Below are 26,445 nucleotides of genomic sequence, written 5' to 3'. Positions count from 1 at the left end.
CGACAGGTTTGGAATTTTATCTTTGAAACGCCACACTTTTCTTTGAAATCGCTTTATTAGTTCTCGTGCAATAAGCGTTTTTGTGAAGCTCTAAAAATTACAACTACAACATTTGAACATAGCCCCCATACCTTAAGGTAAGACGTATTCTACGTCAAAAAAAACAGTAACTAAGCGTTAATAGTGCGTTTAGGTGTGTGTGTGTGTGGGGGATCGCCGTGGCAGGCCTCTGCAGCCGCATGCATGCTGGGTACCGCCCTTTTGAGTACTCATACCGCCTACCGTTACCTACACTTCAAAGCCAATAATATTATTATAGAAATTCTGAGCAGTTGAAGCGCATTTACCATATGGAAGTGTCCAGCTGACCAAACGTGTTGGCTGTTGTGCGTTTGATAGCTAAATAAAATAAATAAATTAAGAAATAAATAAATAGTATTAACTTACTCGTACGCATGCAGTATATTTACGAACAATTTGTCCATTTTATCTACTCGACGCATAAGTAATTCGAAAGCATACGCACACCTACATACATACATATGTATGTACATGCATGCATTGCTGCATATGTGGATTCATGTATTATGTAGTAGTTACATATTTACGCGCCTGTTAGTATGCAGCACAAGGTCACACACACGGCGTATGATCAATTAATTAAGTGCAGTGTGACTGGAGTGAGTTAAAGAGTGTGTGTAGAAAAGCATAAGCGCCAACAGCAACAATAAACAACAACAACAACAAAACAATGGTCGACTTAAATACTTGCCCGCCTACACCACCGGGTGGCGAACGCTCTAAAATCAAAAGCTTTATGGGACGCACTCCGGGTATTGGAATATTGAAGTCGAAATTTCTAACAGTGCTGGGGAATAGTAATGAGCTGCTCAACGGTATTTCGAATAAGGTGAGTGTAATGTACACATAGTTACATATACATTAGGTTGGCTCGCCAAAAAAAAGTTACTGTTTTTCTAACGGAATTATAAAATTTATTATACATACATACGTACTTGAAGACTTACGCCAAAAAATTTCGGAAAAAACAAACTAAGAATCACGTGAGCGGGAGCAATTTCAGATTACACTGGTTGTCCAGTATAACGAATGATAAAATGTCTGGGTTCATACGCTATTTCGAAAAGTGCGTTAAATCGAACTAAAATTTTATTGTGAGCCCCATTTTCCAATTTCGCTTAATGTGTGTGTGTTTTTTTTTTTTTTTTTAATTTTTTTCACCTAATAAATAACAAACGTTAAGGCGGCGGGGGTATTTTTCCAGTTCAATAAACGCGACCACTTGTGAGAAGTTATTCTTTTGAACTGACGGTAATTCCACGTACCCAAAGATCATGCAAAATCATGTCATTCAAGCACATAAAGTAAACAAGCGTTCGTTATATAGAATACCGTTCGTTATTTAGAGTAATCAATACATTTAAAAAGGCATTCGTTATTTGGAGCGCTCCTTATATAGGCATTCGTTATACTGGACGACCACTGTACTTCCGAAAATGTCATTATTTTTATTTCGTTGATGAAATTTTTAAGCATTTTTATGCAGACCTTGTGAGCTCATACGCACAAACCTTCTGGGTGATTTTTTTTAAAACATTTTTTTAAAAAAGAATTTTTAAATATGAAAAACTTGATTTTTGGAGATATTTTCAAATCGACTCAGTTCAAGTTAATCTTGTTATTTTTCCGAAATATTTTGGCGGCTGTCTTAAAATATAATAAATGTCATAGTTCCGATGGAAAAACCAAATCGATTTTTTTTTTGTATGTAGAGTGATGCACCCTAATATTCATTCAAGTAGGAATATTTGATAGGAAGCTGTGCCCGGCTTGCGGCATTCGATATCGAAAGTAAATCGAATAGAAATTTGATTTGAGTTCACGACATTCGACAGAAGATGTGCTGCCATTTGATGCGATATCAAAATTTCCCATTAGAATAAGAGCCGTTTTCTCAAGTAAATTGTAACTTTAAAGCTCACTTTTTATTTAAAAGTTGCATTAAAATTAAGTCAAAAACTGATAATAGAAATGCTAAACTTTAGACATAGCTTTATTTTTAATCCAACCTTTAAATATAAAGTGAGCTTTAAAGTTCAAGCTTACTTCAGAAAACGGCACTAAAACTGTAGCAGCGTTTGCGTTAACTTTTAATAACTCACATTGAGCTTTAGTTGGAATCCTATATATATTAATCTTTTAAGCATACACTTTGGAGTATAAAAATTGCATAGGAAATAATCCTACTTTGTCTACTAACAATTAAGCCCAACTACTAAGCGCCGGTTTTTCAATGGGAGTTTAACTCTGTTTGTTATTTAAACTAAGTTTAAACTCAGTGTGCAGCTTTTCAGTCAAATGTAAACGTAGTTTAAACTAAGTTTAAACCCTCAAACTTGCTGTTAACTATCACTAACAAACTATCAGCTGTTAACTTCCGCATTTGTAGTCAAGTATCAAAATTTAGATGAAAGGGGATGAAAAAAATTAAACTTGTTTGCGAAATACACGAAATGTAAAATTTTCATACGTAAGATGAAAATTATGCACCAGAAAATTAACAACTGCTAATTTTTTGCATAAGGCAATACGGATGCGCAACACATGAACAAATTTTTAAATTTCTGTCTACAATTTTTCAGTACTTCAAATGCGGTCGTAGCAAAAGTGAAAATATGTAAATAGCTGTAGTTTTGTATCTGCATAAAGAAAAAACATTGTTGCCCTGCAAAACAACTAAACTATGAAGCGGCCTTAAACTCAAACTGAAAAACTGGCCCTAAGTGAATACTAAAAATTGATATAGCTTTAATTTAGAAATTAATAGGTTGAAATAAGTTCGAAGTATTTTCGATTACAAGTAAGTAAATCAGGAAAAATGAAGTGAAAAAATTAGTTCCACCGATCTTAACAACAGTCAGAAAAAACTTGAGCATGTGGAACCGGCTGTCTTGGGAATGAGAATACACCATCTGCTGGACCAGACCGAGAGAGAACTCAACCTCTCAGCCTTGGCCAGAAAAATATTGCGCTCGCACATAGCTTGATTTGCGCCCACAGCTAGGTGAACTGACATAAGACATATCTGTCTAAAAGTAATACGCTAATAGTCCAGGAAAGTCTTTCCAGCCTTTATAACTAGGAGAGATTAGCTCTTATTTTTTGCTTTATATTGTATCCTAGTTATAAAGGCTGGAAGGATTTTCCTGGACTATCTGCGTACTACTTTCTCTCTACTAGCTTTGAGATACAGGAGATTGAATTGGAATAGGACTAACTGCATCTCTACCGGATTATAGTCCCCGATGAGCTTTCTTTTTACAAGAAGTGTCGCTGTGAAGGTAGAGGACTCTAACAAGGTAAAATTGTCACAGACGGATTGCTATGAGCTCTTCGGGGGTAATACAGACAAATCCAAGTTTTAGTTAAACAAATTTCAGACGACATCAAGTCTTCACAAACTGCTCTGTAATTTATTATGTAGATCAAAAATAGTGGCTCTTTGTGAAATGGACCGCTTGGAACAGCTAATGCCAGATCGTTGGAGCTGGCTGTTCTGAACACATATGTACATATCTATAGCATACCATATGTACCGACATCAGTACTATCGTACTGCCATTTTCTTCCTCACTACTGTACATGCATAAATATTTAAATATATCTATTGGCGCAAACCAATGGCTCTTTGGATTATTTTAGTTCTATTTGATGCTATTTTTTGTGCATAACCTTGCGGCCGTGCAAAAAGCCAAACGCATCTCCACACACACACACCCACATACTTTTGCTCAAAATAAATATACATACATATATAGTATATGCACTTGACATTATTCGATACCGCTTAGCATTTGCCTCGAATGTCAACCCTTGTGACATCTGCCGACCACAGCCAAACGGTCCAACACTGCACCCACCAATCGGCCCCACCCGGTTTGTCAAGTCAGTGTTTGTTGTGCTTGAGCTTGAGCTGCGCCATGGTTAAGTTCAGGGGCGGCAAAACAGGTCCAAACCGACAGACCAGAATGTAGATTATTACCCGGTTTGTTGTTGTTTTTTTTTTGTTTTTTTGGTTAGCAGTGGTTTTATTTTCGTTGTTTTTTTTTATGATATTTCATTTGGTTTTTGTGGCGGCAGCAATGTTTGTTGCCAATTGCTGGTGCCACAATTCGATTGTGGTGCCACTGTCGAGGTCATTGTGCATTGGCACATCTGGGTTAAGTTCATGTAAAAGAAATACTTATTCCACTTACATACATAGTACATACTTGCCAAGGTATGAAGGCCGAAAGCGGGCGTAGAAAAATATTGTAACTGCATATATGTATATGTACCCGTAAGTGGTTGGTGGGTGATTGGCATGAGCGATTAGTGAAATGTATTAAGAAATATGCTTTTGGTTATTGATTTACAATACTACTACATATTTGTACGGGCGTGTTAGGAAAGGTTGAATGTGCGAAAATGCCGTCCTAGTAAACGCTTACTGCAGAGCAAAGGAAATCTTTTCTGAAAACTAATGACCTATGAGATTATTGAAGTAAATTTTATGGGATGCGGCTCATTAAACTGTGGACGAAAATTTGAAATTATTGTAATCGGAAAATAACAGACTTGATGCGGTTAGCTTTCAATGGCGATGTAAAATTTACTTTTTGGAGCTTGTAGAAGGGTTCTTGTATAATTTTAAGTTAAATGTTTGACTTTTGTGGGGATTTCGGCCTACTTGAGGGCGACTTTTACAAATATCTGTACAGGCTAGACCTTGTTTAGCAGGACAAACTGGATTCGCCAAGGGATTGATATGGTTAGAGTGTTGTTAAGAAAACCCCTCCAATTGTTTAGGAACTTTGAGTGTATTCCTTAAGAGCAGCTTAGGTTAGATAAGGTTGAAGTGGCTGCTTGCTTTTAATATTAGGGCTGTGCGATTATTCGATTACTCGAGCAAGTTAGTTAATCAATTATTCGGTTAATCAATTACTCGAGTAATCAAGATTTTGATTACTCAAAACGATGATTGATCGAGTTACTTGAAATATGATTACTAAAAAAAAAAAATTTTGCTCGTTAAAAGAGTTTGCTTTGGAAAATGCTTATTTTCTTTTTTACATTCTGTATATGAAAAAAAATTTCGTTTTAATTTTTGAAAACAGAAACGTTGTTTTTAAAGTATCAAGGAACTTTAACTACTTTATAGATATGTTTAGAGTTGAAATGTTAATTACTCATTTTACTCGAAATGTTGATTAATCATAAAGCAAATTACTCAAATATTTTTGCTTTTGGTTAATCAAAAATCTTGATTACTCGAGTAACTGAACTTTTGAGTAATCATAACTTCTAATTAATCGAATAACTGAGTTATTTACTTTATGATTAATTAAAATTTTGAGTAATCAATTAATCGCACAGCCCTATTTAATATACTTGAATGTAGGAGGGGCGCACACTTAGGCCCAGCGGCCCCAATGTAGTACCAATTCTGAGCTCGCATTCGATCCCTTCCATTCACCCACATAGAAGTGCTTGTAGGTCAGTAAAGCGCGAGAATTGACGAAAGCCTGCGTCACTTATGTCCGCCAGAAAGACAAAGAGGTAATGGTTAAATGAGCATCTTCTTGCCCACGATTGGGTAGCGCAGTAATAGAGCTAGTGTTTGAAAGTCTCAATATCTTCCTTGATGTGACAGCTGCGGCAGTTGTCATTCTGGCAGCATGCCTTCTCATCAAGCAGTGGCTCGTTATCATTCCGGTCAGTTGTCTAAGTACTTAGAAGACGCTCTAACCGAATGAGTGGATCGGATTTTTTCTTCTCGAAACTGGGCCAGATTTGTCGAGGCGTCTTACACGTGGGTTCTTGCAATCATATTTTATTTGCCTCCTCGAGGTAGCTTGCTTTAAACCATACTTTGCCGGTAGATAGCAGTGTACCGGCATCGTTAGAAGCGTTGTCGTTAGATCCGCAATCTCGTCTGCTGTTCAGTTACTTTGTATGTGACCTTGCACCCGCACAATGGAGGTAGTAGACTTCAAAGCTAACTCATTAAGGGCTTTTATACATTCTATTGCAATTTTTGACGAGGCTGCGCAGTGTCTCAATGACCTAAAAGCTGATTGGCTATCGGAGAACTTGTATCGTTACGGAAGGCAAATGAAGCGAAGACTCGACAAAGAAAAGCCTCGTTTATTTGCGCTGCTGGGATCAGCTTTTCTGAAAATATTTTTCAACGATCTTGAAAGTCATGAAAAAATTTCATAGGAAGGGCATATAGTAATAGAGTTGTAAAAACCTTTCTTAATCATTGTTTTCTTTGTGTGAAGCTTTAATAATTAAAATTTCTGCTTTTCGTAGATTTGATTTCTTGATGAGTACGCTTATGGATTCGTCAGAAAGTTAGACCGAAGCCTCCTGGTTGCGCTTGGGATATACTCTCACAGCTCTCTGCGAACTCAAAGAAGCTCTTTAAGAACCAGGGAATCATTTTTAGATTTGCGGAAGATCTATATCGATTGCTTCTGGATTCGTCCAACATTTATTTTCCTACAATCTGTGGGCTCCGATTGAAGTTTTTAATAGCAAACTACATAGTTAAGAGTAGCACATTTAAAATTTTTTAATATTAAATTTTGTGGCGATCGAGCTGATGTTTGACGGTGAATAGGACCAACAATTTTTTGACCGCCACTTTTACGAAAATCTGGACAATATAGGTTTAGTCCACAACACCAAATTGGTTTCTTCGATGGATTGGAAAAGGAAGAGGTAAGGGAAAGCTTGTTAGTGGGACAAACTCTTCTGTTCTTCTATGCAAAAGAACAAATTAAGCGAGTTGAGGTGATGTTATGATAGCCTATGTAAACCAAAGTTCTGTCGGATTGCATTTTCGGACTGACTTCTTCTTCCTAATGAGGTGACTAGATTCGTAAAAAATGGATTTAAAGAAAAATTGGAGAAGCCCTTCTTCGGGTATTTATGGCCTCTGCGCGCATACTTTAAAAGCCTCAGTCTAAAACTAAACTTATTTTGAAGATTTAAACACGACTGAGTTTTTAACAAAATTACTTGTTTCGGGAATAAAGTTTCTTGTACTTTTTTTGTATTTAGCTAGGCATTATTATTGCAGTAGATCTGTTGTTGACTTTCTCTTAAATCGGGCAAAAATGTTTGAGTGGGATGTTAACTCTGTTATGAGTGGGTTAGGGTGACTCAGTAGCCTCAAGTTGTATGATACAGCTTGTTTTTTAGTTTCTTCTGAGGTGGTGAGGATCTAAGATCGCGGTGGAGATGGGTATCTGTGACATAATATGGTGCATTGACAATCATCCTCAGAGTTTTGGAATCTTTGGAGTTTTTCAAAATTAAACTTTGATGCTGTTCGCCACAGCTGTGTACCGTAAGTCCAAATCGGTTTTATGATTGTAGAGTAGAGTAGTGCTTTGTTTTCTGGGGTGAGTCGTCAACTGCTAAAATAAAAGTATCATCGGCAAAAGTGCCAATGGTGGTTTCTTCTATTACTGGTAGGTCGTATGTGCAGAGTAAGTATAGTAGGGGATCATGACGCTGCCTTCTGTGTACACCTGCCGTGCTTTCATGAAGGTCAGACTGTTCCATTCCATTATTAACAAAGAAATACCAATTTGATGGATAGGACTGAATAGCCCATCACGCCAGACTCCGTAGAAGGCTTGTGAGATATCGAGAAAGGCCGCTCTAGGTCATAGTTAGGTCATAGCCAGGTGTTTGAGTTTTAGGATTTTAATTGCCGCTTTTACTTCGACTACAGCAAATGTTTTTATGGGTGAGTCCCATAGATAGATAGATTGGCCCCCTGTATTCTGGTGTTGGAAAGTAGCTCTTAACAGTGAAATGTTGAACGCTTTTATTAATAGATAATGTTTTGAAAGGCCGTTTGCGTTCCAAGGAGGATTCTAGGGGAAGAAACGAAGAGTAAGCTCAGGGAAATAGATGTATTGCTTTGCTTAAAAAGCTTTTAAAGTCTGAGAGTTAAGTGCAAGAAATAAGACCAGTTCATTTAATTCGGTGTGGGAGTTATTGAGTGCTTCCGACTCGAACGTTGTATCTTCTTTTCATGAGTAGGATTGCCAGCCGTAGGCAACTTATTTTCTGACATACCTATTTGATCCATACGAACCATCTTTGGAACCGAGAATAACTTCCACCTACAAATTTTTTCAGCTCACACTAAGCATCAGCTCCAGCGAATCGGAGTATTGCGATGACGATGAAGAGGTTCCTACTTGTAAGTGGTGTGAATACCAAGAAAAAAACCCAATTAATTTATTCAAATATTTTATGAACATTTCGATATTTTCACAGTTGACGAGACAATCGATTACACGAAAATCGATTACGAGTTTCGGCGTATTAAGGCGCGACGAGCGCATGAAGAGATCATATCAGGACGGTTTCGCTATCCCAACCTTTTACCAAGTAAGCTTAAAGTGGTCCGCCAATTTTTATAGAACCATAACAATATGTGCCGCCCCCCCGCAGGACCCCGCTTGGAGGCCACACGCAGCAGCGCACGCGATAAAATACGACGTTCCGCTTCGAGTTCCTCAACTTCCAGTTCCACATCGTCTTCATACTCACCGCCCGTCAATCGTTCGCATGTGAGTAGCACAACACGCTCAAATTCAATTGAGTCACGTCACTCCGGTGGCTACGGACGCCCTGGACGTGCTATACCGGGCGCGCGACGCAGCGAACTCGACATACAGAGAGACTTGTCACGCATCACTGATATGCTGAGTGTCAATGCCGCGGCCGCAGCAGCACCAAATACAAACGCTGGTGCTCCGCATATCGATGTACAACCGCCCTCGGATCGTGAATGCGGCAGCAACAACGGCGGCGCCAACGAGCATCGCCTGCAACACCCCACACACTTGCACATGGATTTGCCAGCCATGACCCAGTCAGGCACTAGCATGGTGGTGCCACCACGCAGTCGCAACTCAAATAGCAGCACTGTAACCAGCCTGCGAGACGATCCCGATGTGCAAATCAGTCCGAGCATTGAGTCCACGGACTGGCGCAATTTCATACGTTCAGAGTCACAAAATTCGGTGCCATCGTGGGCATCGTCCATCAGTTTGGATTGTCGCGTGGGCGAGGAGCCGGTGAAGGAGTTCATGAAACGTTTCATTGAGGTGATCTTTAGCAACGCCTCGGCCATTGGGCTAGAACTGAAGGCAGAGTTCGGCGCCCTGGCGCGCATCGATGCGGGACGACAGTGGTTCACGCGATTTCTGCTCGAGCAGAAATCCAAATCGAAGCGTGTAGACGAGGTGACCTTCCATTCGTTGGTGCAATACTTCGCTATTGTCTTGTTCGAGTGCGGCGAGTGCGAGGATTACGCACCGGCTGCGGTTATTATGAATATTTGTTTTATGTTCTACAATGAAAGTGAGTAAGATCGTGTGTCGGAAGGAATTTTTATATGTAATTACAACTTACCTCTTCTTTCCGCTATTTTTGCAGTTGAAGTTCCAGGCTGTGATCCGTATCGTCAGTACCTCTTCACCTATATGCGCCGCCAGCCGATCTGGTATAGTCAGCGCTTTTGGGGTGCCGCTTTCTTCGAGGCTGTGCAAAGTGAGCGTGAACATCGGTTGGACATGCGTAAGCGTCGTGCCGAAAAGAAACAGCGCAACAAAACACAATTCGCAGCAAAGTCCGCAGAAGAGGCGAAATTGAAAGAGCAGAGTTCAGTAGAGGCAGCGACGGTGGACGAGGCGCCAACGGATGGGGCTGGCGCTGGTGCAATTGTTGATGGGGAACACGCTTCTACGTCCAGTTCTTCACATCGTGGCAATATTGTGGCCTTAAAGGTGCACGCGGTTAAGAAATCTGCTTCACAGACAAGTGCTGAAGATACCTCTGGCGGTGTCGGTGGCGGTGGCGGAGTTTCAGCGGAGACGACAGCTTTAGTTGGTGGTTCTTTAAGCGCTGCAGCGGCCACTGGAAAGCAGCATCAGCTCGATCCGCACTCCATCGAGAATATTGTGTTTCGACAACTGGGGTAAGCGGAAGATGAAGTGGAAGAAACATTTTCTAATATAAAACTTATTTTCCAGGGCCTTTACATGCAATATGCACTCATTGGGCCTACCTCAAGATATGTGCCTAGAATTTTTGAAGAAACAATCGGCAACGGCAAGCCATAATTTATCAAAGGGTAAGTTCGGTTATTTTTTATTTCTTTCTCAAACTAACTGCAGACAAATTACGAATACTAATCTTTTCAGAGAAAACGAAGCTCTTGCGGGACCACATAATGCGCATATACCACGAAACCGATTCGTGGGGTGCGAAAGAGTCTTGAGCTGTTTTTTCCACGCTTTTTAAACTTTACTCCAACTTTCCAGTAGTTAGTTAAATTGTACTAAAAATTTAAATATTTACTAGAGAAATTGTTACTAATAAAATATATGTAGTTATACTGTTGATAAGTAAAAAGCTGTGAACATTAGGGGTGTCTAAATTTCGGTGAATAATTTTCTAAATTTATTTAGTGCTTTACCCCAGTTTTTTTTGTATAAATGGAATGAAAATTTTTAAGTAGATGCGCCATTATGTGTTGGTCTCCATGAAATTAATAATGTACCAGATAACGAGCAAAATTGATTATTTGACTCTCGGAGACTAAACCGCATGAAGAAATGTTAGATACATTCAGATGAGGCCACTAAAAAAATTTAATTTTCTTTTTTAGTCTAGTTTTTTTTTTATTAGTTTAAATTTTTTGTCTCAATTTGAAACTTTTTCAGCGGTTTTTTGGACATCCCTAATGTTTTCAGTACATAATCAGATTCTCACATGTACTAATAGTTTTATAAAATGTCAAAGAGACATTTACAATTTTTAATAATTCCATTAAAAATAGATATTTTGTAAGGCTATTTAGTAAGAAAGACCAATGTCGACATTTGCAATTTTAGAAGTACATAGTGCATACATATGTATGTATATGAAGGTGCTTATCATAACTTTTCGACACTCACATATTGTTATTATTTTAATTATTTTTTTATAAAAGATACTCAAAAAAATTCCAAGAAGTCTTACTAAATGGCTCGACATTTTCACGAAAGATTTTTGATTTTTTAAAGAATAAAAAAATTAAAATAAAAAAAAAAAATGTGGAAACATCTGAATAGATATGTGAGAGTCGTAAAGTTATCATAAGCATTTTAATTTATTGTATTTACAAGCAAACTCCGACACAAATATACATTAGGATGCGCCACTAAAAAAGTTGCGGGTTTTCCGCCGGAATTATAAAATTTATTATATTTTAAGACTTCCGCCAAAATATTCCGATGTGACCTACAAATTTCTCATTATTTTGATTCCGTTGACAAATTTTTTTAAATATTTTTATACAGACCTTCTAAGCTAAGCTGATGTGAGGTGTTTATAAAAAAATCAATTTCTGGAGGTATTTTCAAATAGCTCTGGAGGTATTTTCAGTAGTAAATCTTAATATTTTTCCAAAATATTTTGCGGAGATCTTAAAATATAATATGTAAATTTTATATTTCCGATGGGAAAGCAGCACCATTTTTTTTTTTTGTATGGAGGGGGGGGCACTTTAATGTACATGCGTATATCAAATATGTATTTAGTTAGCTTGACAAAAACAATGCGAATATCAATGCATATTTTTTTAAATTGAAAGAAATTGTGATAAAATAGAGTTAAACCTTGAATATTTGAACGAAATAATTTAAAGAGGAAAGTATTACTTAGTTTAATACATATAATTTATATTTTTAACAGTACTTTAAAATTTTCGGTAGGTAAAATTTATTAATTAACAGATGCCTGTACATTACGCCGTACCAGAAAAAAAAACCTTCGCCGTACACCTTCGAATGTAAAGTATTTTTTGTAAGGCAACTTGAAAAAAAAAAATGCCGTACCACCCTCAAGACCGGTAATTAAGGCTCGCCAAAATCATTACACTCCCGCTAAGGAAGTATTTCGATTATTCCGAGAGGTCTTTATATAAAAAAAAATTTATTGCCGAAATTTGTTGTCATTGAAAAATTTAACAAGTAAATCTCATGTAAAAATTTAGGAGTGCCGTTAATTTTTCATGATCCAATGATCGGATTTAAACCAGGGATCACCTCTGAGGCACTACCTTTCCGATGCAAAAAGAACTTTCGAAATTGGTTGACGTGGTCGAAAGTTATGCAGTAACATACATAAAAAAAGAAAAATATATATTCCGACGAATTGATAACCTCCTCCTTTTTTTGAAGTCGTTTAAAAAGCCTTAGTTGTCGCCAAAAAAATTTTTTCCCACATTGTCTTGCAAAAATACTTTATACTCAAATGTTCAGAAGAGACTTAATAGTATTTTTCGAATCTGAAGCGTACTTTTAATTGTGAAAACCTGTTTTCATTTAATCTGCAATTACGCGCCAATATTTTTGTGTACAAAAAAGAATTTGAAAAATTCCTTAATTTCAAACATTAATGTAAACTAGTCGGTTGGAACGTACGATTAGAAAAAAATTGGTGTAAAATAATAAGCAATGTGTAACATTTTTATATGGTGACAAAAATGCAAAGCTATTACAGTATTTTGAAGAAACCTTAACACAATCCCTTGTGAACTAACACTTGAGTGATATAAATTACTATGTATGTAGACTTTATAAAATAATTTGAATGGCTTACAGCGTTAATTCGGATTAATTCGGAGCCGGATAATTGCAGTTAATTCCCGAGATAATTCAGAATTAACGAGTTTATCCGGATTAACGCTGCCGTCTGTCCATGCTATAAGGGTTAGTTTTCACTGTGACAAACGCCCATCAGTAAATTGGTAAGTCAATGAACATCTTGAAAATTGGTACCAACTCTATGTATGGGCTGTAAAAATATAGCAAGAAAAATCTGAAAAATGATTTCTTTTAAATATATATGTCAAAGTGAAAACAAGTAAAACCAGAAATCACGAAAAAGCAAACTAATGCAAATCAGTTGTACTATTCCAAATAAGACAAAAAAAATATTACTAGTGGTGACGCTAGAAACTCGTTAAAAAATCATGTTCTAATTTAAAGGCTTTAAGTAAATGTAATTAAGCAGACGTGAAATTAGTAATATACTCTATATTTAATTTGAATACTGCAATTAACGAAGAAGTACTCAAGGGTAAATATTTTGTGAGATTTTTTGGTATTGAGGTGCATGCTAGTAATGAAATAATTTATTCTAGAGCACTATCGCTTTAAACTTTTTCATTCCCGTCAGACTACACTAAAATGAACCTTGTAATAGTTTTCTAATATAATATTTAGCTTCCGCGGTCGTGCCTAATGTGGCTATGTTCGCACAAAATTTAAAGGGAAATGATATATACATGTAGATATATATACATACATAAATATATACATAAATAAGACCATACCAGAAAAAAATTCGGCGCACACCCCCAGAGTCTAAAGTAATCGAACATTTTTTTTACCGAGCTTAGAAGTCGTTTTTTTTATTGTTCGTACAGTCTTCGGTATTTAAAGTCGGATCGTAAAGCATGATATCGCACACGATCTTCGAAGGTGACACAACTCAAAATTACGTTTGTCAGAAAATGCGAAAATTTATTTCTTAGCACATGCTAATCATAGGGGCAAGGCAGACTTTACTTTAGGTTTTTTTCAACAAATTATAACATAGATTTGCTCCGTCTTTTGCTGAAAGATAAATAAAAGCTCTGTGCACATTTTTAGTGCATAATTTTGAAAAATGCCAAATTTTGAGTTGTGTCGTGTGCGATATATCGATGTTTTCAACTTGAGGAGACAACTTCGTTTGTTCCAAAGTTCATTGACCTCTGGTACGCCGTTTTAGTGGTTACCCAAAAGATCTCAGTTCCAACCACCCTAATGTCAGTAAATTAAAGCTCTCCAAAAATAAGTATACTTTTTCTAAAGAAGTGTTTTCATTTGAAGGCAATTTGTAATGTTTTTTTTTTTACGAACTTAGGGGTTGGGTCGACGTTTTACATTTTTTGTCAAATCTTCGGCATTTACAGTCGGATCTTAATGTATGATATATCGATATTTTTGTCTCTAGGAGACAATTTCGTTTGTTCCAAAATTTATTGACCTCAAGTACGCCGTTTTAGTACTTACCCACCAGACCTCATTTAGTACCACCCTAATGTCAGTAATTTAAATCTCGTATTTGAATATTCCAGTAGAACTTTTTGAAATGTTTTTAAATGCCCCATGTAGGTGTCCGGAAAAATTTAAAAGTATAGATACGCCTAGGTTCGGCTTAAAACACACTTATTTACCTCAAGGAATCTCAATTTTGTTAGTTTATAATCAAGATGATTTTCATTTTATTGCCAAAAAGATCCAAAGTATCGTACTTACACCATAAGATCGATTGCGGTTATAAAATCTCGCCTCCAGGTGAGTGGCTCGGTTTTGTATTCCAGCGCAATAAAAAAAAATAAAATAAAATAAAAATAAAAATATTTGGTTGAAATACGAACTGGTTTCGGCGTTGTTCTATTTTGAGATGACGGAAAATCGCTCCACAATACACCATACTCCTACTCAGTTGGAATATCTATTTACCTATACAATTTAGTACTTATGTACTATTTTCGAGGGAAAGCGTATTTTTGACAAAAAAATTATCGGAATAAGAAATAGCCTTATCCGTTGGCCAGAAAGATACCAAACTCACAAAAAAAAAAATTAAAAATTTAATTAAATGTTCCGCAGATTTTTAGGTTTTAAAATTTTATTTTTACGATATTGTACAAATAACATGAATTGTAATTTTTGAAATAACTAAATAAATATTTTACTTAATTAACTCAAATATTGTAAACTTACATATTTATGTATGTATTTATTTACTATTTTCGTTTTTTTTAATATTATTTTGTATGTTTGCTTGATTGAACGGTATATATGTACATATGTACGTTTTTCTTTCGCAACATTACGTAATTGTGCTAACTGCACTTATGTTTTATGATACATAATTAACATTTGCGTATTGTAGTTGGTGTTGCCAGTGGCTTATAAAAAAAAAAAACAACTGAAGGATTGTGAGTTTTTGTTTTGTATAGCATTACTTGTGATTTAAAAGCTAATTAATAGTAAAATTAACAGCAAATTAAGCGGTGCTAAAATTAAATAATAAGATTGAGAATTTGGAAATTGTATTGAATCGCATCAAACGGTGAAAATATATAAAAAATACTGTGGCATTATTTTAAATGTAATTTCAGTAGGGATTACAGTTTAAACCACCCTGCAGCAACGAATTAAGTAAGCTGCTGGCGCATTTTTATTAAAAAAATATATAAAAAATTAAAATACAGAATTTTTGTTAAATAATATTTTACTGCGAGCAATTCAAAAAAAAAAAAGAAAAATTTTTACTTACTAACCTAACTTTGAAAACACCGTCGTCCAGGGCTTACACTGCCAGTTTGGAGTAGAGAATATTTTTTTTGCGTTTTTTTTTTTTAATGTTCTGCTTACGGTCTTAGCTGGTAGTGAAGTTTCGCTTTCGAAGCGCCAACTTTCGATGAAAAATAAGTTTATCACAAATTCGTATTCCAAATCAGGGTTGCATTTGCCATTCTTAAATAGCCGACATTGGGCATTGAAATATTTGAAATATTGAATATTTTTCAATCATCAATTCGCGCTAAATGCCATAAGTAACAGCTTGCTTTATTTCAAATGCAACTTAATTTTCACGCCAAGCTTAAAGGTAAGTAAACAGTAAAAAATTTCAAAGGCGCACTCTCAATTCCAAGCTGGCATTGTAAACGCTGTCCTTTATTGTTTTAAAATCACAAAGCGAAAAATAGAAGAGTTGTTATTTATTTATTTTTAAATTTACACTTTTTACATGCATACATAAATACTCATAAATTCAGCTTAATAAGTAATTTTCGTTTTTTTTTAGATTCTCAACTTAACAAAAAAAAAAAAAAAAAAAAATAAGGAGTTACAAATTTAAGATAAGCAGCCTCTCACTGCATTGGTGTTTGCCTTTACGTGTGTGTGTGTGTGTATGTGTTTGTATATATGCATATGTGTGTGGTGGTACGGATTTGGCGAGAATGCATACAAACATACACAAAGCCTGCAACGGCACTACTAATAATTTTTTTTTAATAAAACATTTTCATTTTATTTTTATGCGTTCGCGTGTTTCAATACGATTTTGGTTGTTGTTGTTTCTTTTGGTTGTAAACGTTGCCACTTTATAAGAAATATTTTCGAATGCCGCACATTGCAAATATAAAAAAAATATGTATGCACGTATGTACATGTGTATATGTATGTATGTATGTGCCTGTGTATGCGCATGCGCTAGCTTTTGAGTTTAAATTTTGAACTTTATAATTTTAGCTGTTATTGTTTTAATTTACATATATGCGCTTTTTTGTTTACTGAAAAATAAGCAATTGTTGTTGTTGTTGCGAAATTTCCTTTCGCTCACCCACGCTTATGCATTATATTATTATTTTTCTCTATTTTACCTATATAAATTTCTCATAGATACAATTTTATTATATGCATTTCTTTCAACTTGCTTAATTAACTTAAAATTACAAAAAAAAAAAAAAAAAACATTCGTTTACCACATTGTTCTCTATCAAACGTTTTCGTTTACAAGAGAAATTTGCTACTTTATTAAACGTTGTAATATTTTTTTCATCAATTTTCGCCTAACAACAATAACTCGTGTGACTCATAAAAACTCCGATTTTGCTTTGCATTCCGCATTTCGTTGACTCAAGATAGCATTTATAACGGGGTTATATATGGCGAAAAATGCTTCATGATAAGATAAAAGGTAAACATTACATTTGCGATTCTTACATTTGCAATTTTCTCCCTTTTTCTTTTCTTCGTTTATGAGTACAATCTTACAGACGATCTGCTCTTTGCAAATAGGTTTTCGTAATTTTATTTTTGTTATTTTTTTATTGTTGTTGTTGCTGCTGCTGTTACTGTGCGCTCTGCATAGTTGTTGTTTAATCAACAAACAGCTGGAAAGTTACGGAACCGGTTCGTGCATTCAAACTGCCGCTGTAGATGACATTCTTGGCCCATGCACGGCATTCAATGTTCACCAGTTGATTTTGTTTCAGTTTTTCGAATTGTACAGCAACCAGTGGGCTAACATAGCCGGGCTGGTTCAGGTATGGATAGTAGTAGGCGGGGAATCCGCGGCCGGGATAGAATTTCATTTCACCAACAGCCTCCTTGTCGACGGGGTGCAGTCCATTGCAGGATACCCAAACTTGCTGGCGCTGTGAATGAATAAAAAGAGGATGAGTAGCTATTTAACATTCCGACATAGTCGGGGTGAAAAAATAGCTGATTAAACATTTTAACATCTAAGGGATGTGCCACGGCTTTTTGCACAAATTCAAATAGATATGTATACCTCATCATTAGCGCCTACGACAGTTATGTTTTCATACCAAATTTCAGAGTCATGTGACTTATGTGCCACGCCCCTTGTATGAACTAAAACCTCTTTCAATTACCTAATTTCCTTAGGTCATGTTGACTTTGACTTTTTATCAGGTGGTAACCCTCCTACATGTATTTTCGAAATGAAGCCGTTTCAAAACCATTTCAATTGATTCCCATGTTGAAAAAAATCAGTTAACTTATTAAGTAATTTAACTTTTTAAGCAAGTGGCAATCCTCTTCAAGCACCTAAAAAATATTTTAACGGTTTTAACTAAAGTTTTCTTTAGTTTGACACCGATATTTTAATGTTTCAAATAAATTTTTACAATTTAATTAAATTCGACTTCTCTATTACAAATATTCTCACAAAACTTCTCAACGAGACGAACCCTTTGACGCTCGTACTTTATTATTTATATTTAAATACATTCGTCTTTTCAAACAGGTGGCAGCCCTCTTCAAATTATAGATATGAGCTTTCTTCTCGCCGAGACGAACCGCTGGACATCCATATTTTAATATTTCACATAACTTATCTATAATTAAATTAAATTCGACTTATCAAACAGTTGGCAACCCTCTTCAAAATAAAGCTATACTCTTTCTTCTCACTGAGACCAACCATTTTACACCGATATTTTAATATTTCATATAACTTGTGTATCATTTGAATTAATTAAACTTTTCAAAGAGGTGGCAACGCTCTTTAAAATATAGCTATACAACTTCTAATCACCGACCGAAACCTTTGACACTCGTATTTAAATATTTCAGAAAACCTGTGTATAATTTAATTTAATTTGACTTTTCAAACAGGCGGCAACGCTCTTCAAAATATATGTAGCTACGCAGCTTCTTCTCGTCGATATGCATGTTTCCACAATCGATGTCTATAAGTTCCCAACAAAATTTCCTCTCCAAATTCCTATCTTCCATTCCTCTATACCCTATTTTCACTTTCCACTTAACTCACCTGCACATCGGTTAAGTTTCCAATATGCTCCTTAAGTTCGGTAGGCATTTCCTTAGGCAGCTCTTTTATATTATCAAAGAATTGTGGCTGCCAATTGAAGATCTTATTTAACTTTAAGAAAATGCACGGACGTCCATTCTGATAACCATAGGCATTTTGCTGTGAGCATGGACCAAAGCTATTTACATCGACAACACAAACTTGATTGGCATTACGTGTCTGATTGAATTGGCAGATTTTTTTCTGGCCAGTGCTGCGGTATTCTGACGAGATAATGATAAAATTTATTAAATAAAAAATTTATTTTTAGCAAAACTCACTCTCCAGAAATTGATCAATCAGTCCTTGCCAATAGCGTCCTTCCTCTGGCTTCTTTGTGTCGAATTGTATTACCGAACCACGTTCGGTCTCGTCACTCAGTGGACGAAAACCTAAACCGGGATTTGTGCCAATCAGTGATCCTTCCAATTTCCAAGTCGGTTCTTTGTCGCTCAACGAGGCGAATAGGCCCTGCATGCATATTGCAAACATAGCGGCGAGTACTATGTAGAAAATGGTGTAGAAAAGCATCAATTGACCTGCAAGAAGAGGGTGAGAATATTATTGTAGGCTTGGAAAATAATTAGTTTATTATATTTTTCGTTGAAAATGTAATATACATATGTAGGTAACTTAAATTTGCTAAATTTGACTAAAGCGAATAGTAAAGATCACTCTGTTTGTTTAGTTAACAAAACCTTCAAGGCTGTTGGTATCGAATTCAGATTTGTAATTTCGAAAGCTATTGGCAATTACTTTTATCCGAGCTTTTATTGTTGAAGTAACGGAGACATACGCGCTTTGACACACTCCTTTTCATCACCGACCGTGGCTTTAATTCAAATTACAGCACAAGCCGCAGGGCTTCTTTGGAACATTAATTACTCCGTGGTTTAATAGAGTGATGCTAATTCAGGTGAGAGTGATAACGCTACTATCGATGGATATTACAGAAGTTATGCCGATAAATATATCGTTAAATTACTGATAAAAATGTTGATAAATTGTCGATAGTTATATCGTAAAATTATCGTTCATTATTTCGGTTATTTATCAGCAGTGATACCTTAAAATAATCGATAATTGTATCGATAAAGGATGTAGTGCTTAAGCAATTTGCATATCCAAACCGATATTGGTAAGAATTTAGTGTAGGTATTAAATACACGAAAAAATATTTAATAAATGTATCGATGATTATTACAGAAACTATGCCGATAAATATAACGTGAAATTATTGATAAAAATATCTACAAATTATCTATAGGAATAACGGAAATTATACTATATATCGATATTTTATCAGTAGTGATATCGTAAATTAAACGGATAGTGTATCAATAAATGATGAGCGCTCAAAGTTTTACATGTATTTTATATGAGGAAAAAACAATGTTTCGTAGAAATGGTATAGAATTCTTGAAAATCAATATTTTTCGATTGAAAAACTTTATTTATGTTCAGGAGGCTTTCAGTTATAATACCAAATGGTTTATTTAGCCACCCTAGTATACATACAAAAAAAAATGCTCGTTGAAATTAGTGAGATACAAGTTGGCATTAAAAAAACGTGGCAAACCTCAACGAAATAATAATAAATAAATATGTATGTATTCTAAAAAATATATTTCATTTGATATCAACATAAAGTTATTTTAGTGAAAATTTGTAAAATCGAAAATATGTGGCAACCTAACACAAATTTCTTAGGGGATAATAGTTACTATGTAGGCAAAGTATTGTTTAAGAACTTTCTTTTAGTATCCATAAACAGTAGTATGTTATATAATTTTCTAAACAAAAAATTAATAAATATACCATGGAAAATAGATGGCAACCCTGTTGAAAAGTATTTTTGCTTGTCTGCTATCAACACTTTTTATAAGAATTTCAGAATTAATTTTCGACTTTGGGAGAATGATGAGTATATTTCGGAGCTACGGTCAATCGGAAGGGTGTGAATTAGGGTGGTCCAAAAACAGTAAAGTCGGAATTGTAATGCTCTCACCGTCTAGGATTGTTGTATGTCGAAAAAAGTATACACCTATTTTTGTAAAGTAAAATAGTAAAAAAGTTGTTGTGTAAAAGTTGTTTTTTCCCATACAAAAGTACATGGAAAACTTTGGGCGCCGTTAGCGACCTCTAAATATTTTTTGATTTCAAAAAATAGGGGTATATATTTTTCGGTATAGAACATTCCTAGGGGGTGTCATCATACAAATTCGGACTTAACTTTTTCCCCCACATGGATTTTTGGACCACCCTAATGTGAATTCTCAATTTGTTACACACATTGCTGGAAGGCAAGACTATAGTTAAGGTGTTTGATGTTATAAGCTCAATATAATTTTTTTCGCATTTTTTCGCATTTATAAGTTGAATATTGAAAAAAAAAATATTTTTGAAGTGCTTCCATATATATTGTGTATATTTGTGGCCATTCAGTTCAATAACCATCATTACCAATAACAATTTACATTGAAGCCTTAATTCAGCATTTTCTGGTATTTTGCATTTATACTTTTCGTTTTAATTTCAACCCAACTGTGTAATTTCTCAAATGGACATACGTCGAAGCAAGTTTTACTACAAAGCAAAAGTGAGGTGTTTACTTCGAGATGAAATGCGCACTATTCATAACACTTGACAGTTTGTTTGACATATTTTATGAAGGCGCAATTGAAGGGAATGCAGTGAATGTTAATAAATAATGTAATGCTCAGACGTGCCAATATACAATGCATACATATATACATATGTATATGCATATGATATCACTTGAATGTGGTTGTACGAGTACTTATGAATACCCTGTAGGGAAACCGCGGACTAGTGAACCAAATTTCTAGTTCCGTACTAGGTCTTTATCGCCAAAAAAGAACTAGTCCGATAGGAGCTAGATCCCCACCAGTCGAAAATCGGCGAAAAGTGGTACTTTTAAAAGACTAATTTTTTCAGTTTTTTTTGACTAGAAATCTATATCTAAAGTGTCGAATTTAGAACCAGTTCGGAACTATCGAATAAGGGATGCAGCGGGGGGCTTGTTTACTTTACATAGATATGTGTTCAGCGGCTTTTTCGTTCAAATACGCTTCTATTCTGTGCTTCGCAGATGCTTTTTCATAGCTCGGTAATACAAAACTAAAATTTGTGTTAACATTTCAACATCTTGGGACAGTCTGGAATCTAAGAAATAACAGCGAGCAAACTCAGCTACAGCTAAAGATATGTAAACGTACATTTCTGACAATCATTCAAACAAAGTTAATTTCAAATTAAAAATACATTTCTTCCAAAATAACTTAAAATCGCGCACACGGAAGAACCAAAAAGATTGAAAAATCATGATTTTTCTTTCGTCTGTCGATTTTAGAACTGGTTCGGAACTATAGAATTTAGGACTAGTTCGGAACTATCGAAAAAGGGATGCAGCGGGGGGGGGCAATTGACACTTCCTAGGACATAGCCATGTCAAATTCGCCAGTTGCTTGCATGCAAAAGAGATTTATCGCGAACCAGTACTGGGTCTAAATGTACTAGAAGCGCACCAGTTCAGAACTAGAGATTTTCCCCACAGGGTATATAAGCACATAAATATGTATAAGCAAAACTAGTGAGAAAAGTCACGGGATTGTGCTCATTTTCATATGCAAATATTTAAAAGACAAAAAAAAAAAAAACAGAAAATAAATTACGTAGACAACTTAGCATGTGCGTTGGCGTATACGTAACTAAAATTTCCGGCGCATGTGGTTTAAAGCTGTAACCATTCCACATATCGTTCTATGATTTTCGTTATTAGTTGCTCATTTACACATTCTATATTAGCAAAGTTGAGCTATCCAGTTGGATGATAGGAATTATTATTTGTGAAAAATCGCACAATTGAACTTCATTGTCATTTGAATGGAAACTATTTATGTATCTTTTAGAGTCCAAAAAAAGAGGCGCAAGGTTGATTTTCAAGCGAGCGCCTTGTGTTTGGTTGGCGGAGGGGGGAAATATAAAAAAGATGGCTAAAAATACATAAGTGCTGATAAATACTTGGCTTTCAATATATGAAGATACGATAGAAGAATGTTGTATGTGTAAACACGTGCTTACAACTACCCTGTAGGGAAAATCTCTAGTTCTGAACTGGGGCGATTCTAGTACATTTAGACCCAGTACTGGTTCGCGATAAATCTCTTTTGCATGCAAGCAACTGGCGAATTTAACATGGCGATGTCCTAGGAAGTGTCAATTGCCGCCCGCTGCATCCCTTTTTCGATAGTTCCGAACTAGTCCTAAATTCTATAGTTCCGAACCAGTTCTGAAATCGACAGACGAAAGAAAAAAGTATCATGATTTTTCAATCTTTTCTGTTCTTCCGTGTTTGCGATTTCAAGTTATTTTGGAAGAAATGTGTTTTCAATTTGAAATTAAATTTGTTGTCATGATTGTAAGAAATGTACGTTTACATACATTTAGCTGTAGCTGAGTTTGCTCGCTGTTATTTCTTAGATTCCAGGCGGTCCCAAGATGTTGAAATGTTAACACAAATTTTAGTTTTGTATTACCGAGCTATGAAAAAGCATCTGCGAAGCACAGAATAGAAGCGTATTTGAACGAAAAAGCCGCCGAACACATATCTATGTAAAGTAAACAAGCCCCCCGCTGCATCCCTTATTCGATAGTTCCGAACTGGTTCTAAATTCGACAAATAAGATCTAGTTCGTTCTGCATCCGTTTTTCTATAGTTCCGAACCATTTCTAAATTCGTCACTTTAGATATAGATTTCTAGTGAAAAAGACTGAAGAAAAATAGTTTCTTAAAAGTACCACTTTTCGCCGATTTTGGACTGGTGGGGATCTAGTTCCTATAGCTCTAGTTCCTTTTTGGCGATAAAGACCTAGTACGGAACTAGAAATTTGATTCACTAGTCCGCGGTTTCCCTGCAGGGTATGTACATATTTACATATATGCATACAGAAACACATACTCAAGATAAGTAAGTATATTGCTACTACTTGAAATACATTCCCACTTAAACAGGTAAGTAAATAAATGCTTATTAATAAAAACGGGTATTTTTTTCAATTGTGTGCAATCTTTCTTTCTACTCTGTGCTGGCAAGATGTTAATTAGGAAAGTACATAAATTACATATCGACTAGTAAAAATAGCAATATTGAGGCGTTGGCAACAAACGTGCTGTAAATATCAATAGGCACTTTACATGCATATGTACATTAGGGCGGAGTAATTTGTTCGGAGAAAAGTTTTCAAAGAAAATTCCAATTCTAGGATTAATTCTAATCAAAAATGGCGAACAAACTATATACCAAAAAATTGCGTTTGACGCTCCCAATTTTCAAAAGAAAAAGCAGTATATAGCAACTTTTTTGTTAGAAATTTATTTTTCATTGTATCAAAAAATTTTGTATATAATTTTCTATTTTATCGGTTTTATGAAGTAATTTCTTAAATATGAAGAAAACACAAAATTTTGTAAATTTCATTCGGAAAAAATTATAACAGACAGATTTTTCTCTTAAAAACTGGGAGGGTGAAACATAATTTTCGGTATATAGTTTGCTCACCACTTTTGCCTAGAATGGAACGTAGAATTTGAATATTCCATACACTTTTTTCGAAATTAAATTGCTCCGCCCTTATGTACATACATTAGGCATATAGCTTGTTTTAAATTATACATACATACATATCTATGAGTACGGGATGAGGAGCAATGAAAAACTAAAGAAAATACATATTGTTTTTGTTAAAATTTGGTACAAAATATTTCCGCAGGGAACTCCGATAAAGAAAAAAATGTACCCTTTATTTGTACTGAAAGAAAAACATATATGTAACTGCGATCAAAAATTTCTTTCTAAATTTTTATTTTTTTTATTTTTAACCGCCTTCAAAATAGGAGGAGGATCCCATCTCTAACGACAACGAGTAAATGAAATTACACTGAAACACTTTCACCATGTTCATAGTACTAAGATTTGTTTGAGATAAAGTATATAGGGAGGGTAAGATATAGTAGATACAGGGGGTTTTTTTAGTACTTCCAATAAGATAAATTCCATACCAAGTGCAACAAGACAAAAAATCTTTATTTTAACAGCACTGCGGCCTATACTTTTAAAAATCGAACTTCATATTAGAAGACACATACATATTTGCCCTACAATTAGCTAGACTCTCCTCGGTACTCTCAAAAGTCTTCGCTGGCGTGTTGAATAGGGGGTGAATTAGGAATTAAGGAATGCGATTATTTTTGAGACAAAATAATTTTGCTATTGTTTTATTGCTATTTTGTGTGACATTTTGGCAATACCGAGAATTGTAAAATATTTAAAATTTTTCTCTCATGTATTTCATAATAGAGGTATGCGTATTTTTATTTTTGCAGTGAATTTATAGGAAAAATTGTAGTACAAGTACATTTGCATATAACAACAATTAAACGTTATTTATGTGCAAATACGGTCATTTTGATATCCATCTACATTTATGCAAGTATTTCTCAACAGTTGAAATACCACAAACAACAAACAAACCAAACGACACCCGTGCTTGCGAAATTTGGCATTGTTTTTTGTTAAATATCATTAAACACATTTGACTATACGAAAATTTCCTAAGCAACATGCCGGCACCTACAGTTCTTTCTTAATTTACTATTAAATAATTTTCTAACATTTGTCTAATTCGTTTTACCAATCATAAGTTTACTTTCGCTTTTCCCACTCATGCTATTGTTGCGAGCAACATTAATCATCACAACATATCATCTTCGCCACATGTTTCTGCGCAGTATTTGTTTGTAAACACCACGCAACGCGCAGCCGGCAGCGCCAAAAACATGTGTTGCTTGCAATCAGCTGTTCGTGTTGTGTTATTAAAATCATATTGTTGTCATTTTTAAAGAAATCATGTAAATTAATGATTTTCCATTCAAATTCTAGTGTATGTAAGTGAGAATTGCATAATAGTGAATGTGCTAAAATATTGAAAAGAAAAGTGAAAGTGTTATAATGTAAAAGAGAAGTAAAGTCTGTGCGAATGAAGTGAATTGCTATACCTACTTATGTACATACGAACACATGTGCTATGTATGTATGTACATTAATTAAGAATCCATGGCTCAGTGGTTTTCTAAAAATAGGAATTTAGTGTTTCCTATGCAATTTAAATGGACAAAAGGTCGATGTGTGTGGACTGGTGTTATACCTATGTATGTATGTATAAGCGCAGGTGAGTTTCTTATTTGTAAAATTTTCTTTTAGAACTACTGTTGAGCCCGCCGGCGCACAGTTGTCCGAAACTACAATCTAGAGTAGGGATGGTAGTCGCGGGTTCCCGGTGTTTTTCAGATCCCGAAAATCTTGCGATTTGCTTGTATTAGTCCCAGGATACCGACAAATTTGAAATATCGAATTGATAGTAAGAAATTTTTGATGATTTTTTCAAGTGTGATTTTTATAAAATGCCGTTTTGACTACAATTAACACAAAGCTTGAAACTACACTTTTAAAATTACAACCTGACACTTTTTTTTTTAAGAGGATTAAAAGAATGTACTCATAGCAACGCTAATGTAAACGAAACAGAAAGTTTTAAGGAAAAGTTCCATAATAATAAAAAAAATGGCAATATGTAATACGCAATTTTTGCAATTCACTCGAAATTTTGATGGTGTACGAGTCAAACGTACCTCAGATTCGGATTCAACTATAACAATATGGGTACCAAATAAAAGAGATAGCTCTGTAGAATTAAAAATGATTAACTTTTTAACATACAAAAGATTAGTTAAACTATAAAGAAGAAAAAATTTTATAAAAAAGTTGAATATTTCTATAGGACTACACGCGTTTTTTCACAAAAATTTAAAGAGGCTATGTG

General features: G+C 35.1%; 2 protein-coding genes across 8 annotated transcripts in view; one reads left to right on the top strand and one right to left on the bottom strand.

Annotated features, from left to right (window-relative positions):
- Nucleotides 1–26,445, top strand: part of LOC108364486 (uncharacterized protein KIAA0513) — a 187,505-nt gene that overhangs the window by 41,208 nt on the left and 119,852 nt on the right. For 3 of the 5 annotated variants that reach the window (XR_001847767.1, XR_001847765.1, XM_017618189.1), the window contains exons 1-6: nt 163–910; nt 8,221–8,284; nt 8,362–8,475; nt 8,539–9,453; nt 9,529–10,069; nt 10,125–10,225. Coding sequence is in view for 2 of the 5 variants with exons in the window: in XM_017618189.1 (XP_017473678.1) it covers nt 752–910; nt 8,221–8,284; nt 8,362–8,475; nt 8,539–9,453; nt 9,529–10,069; nt 10,125–10,225 (1,894 nt within the window). In the remaining 3 variants the exon portion in view is untranslated. Of the gene's footprint in view, nt 1–162; nt 911–8,220; nt 8,285–8,361; nt 8,476–8,538; nt 9,454–9,528; nt 10,070–10,124; nt 10,226–10,295; nt 11,367–26,445 lie in introns of those variants that run through there. The other 2 variants (XM_017618197.1, XR_001847766.1) reach the window with 2 other exon arrangements.
- The window catches only part of nrv1 (nervana 1), a 59,836-nt gene continuing 49,385 nt past the window's right edge, over nt 15,995–26,445 (bottom strand). For all 3 annotated transcript variants that reach the window (XM_017618331.1, XM_017618316.1, XM_017618324.1), the window contains exons 3-5: nt 18,825–19,082; nt 18,505–18,767; nt 15,995–17,362 (exon numbers count right to left, since the gene is read on the bottom strand). In XM_017618331.1, coding sequence (XP_017473820.1) covers nt 17,084–17,362; nt 18,505–18,767; nt 18,825–19,082 — 800 coding nt within the window. In that variant the 3' untranslated portion in view covers nt 15,995–17,083. The remainder of the gene's footprint in view (nt 17,363–18,504; nt 18,768–18,824; nt 19,083–26,445) is intronic.

This window comes from Rhagoletis zephyria, unplaced genomic scaffold (assembly GCF_001687245.7).
Source record: "Rhagoletis zephyria isolate East Lansing unplaced genomic scaffold, Rhagoletis_zephyria_1.1 Rzeph_scaffold_00033, whole genome shotgun sequence".
NCBI lineage: Eukaryota > Metazoa > Arthropoda > Insecta > Diptera > Tephritidae > Rhagoletis > Rhagoletis zephyria.
This window is presented reverse-complemented; position numbering and strand designations above follow the sequence as displayed.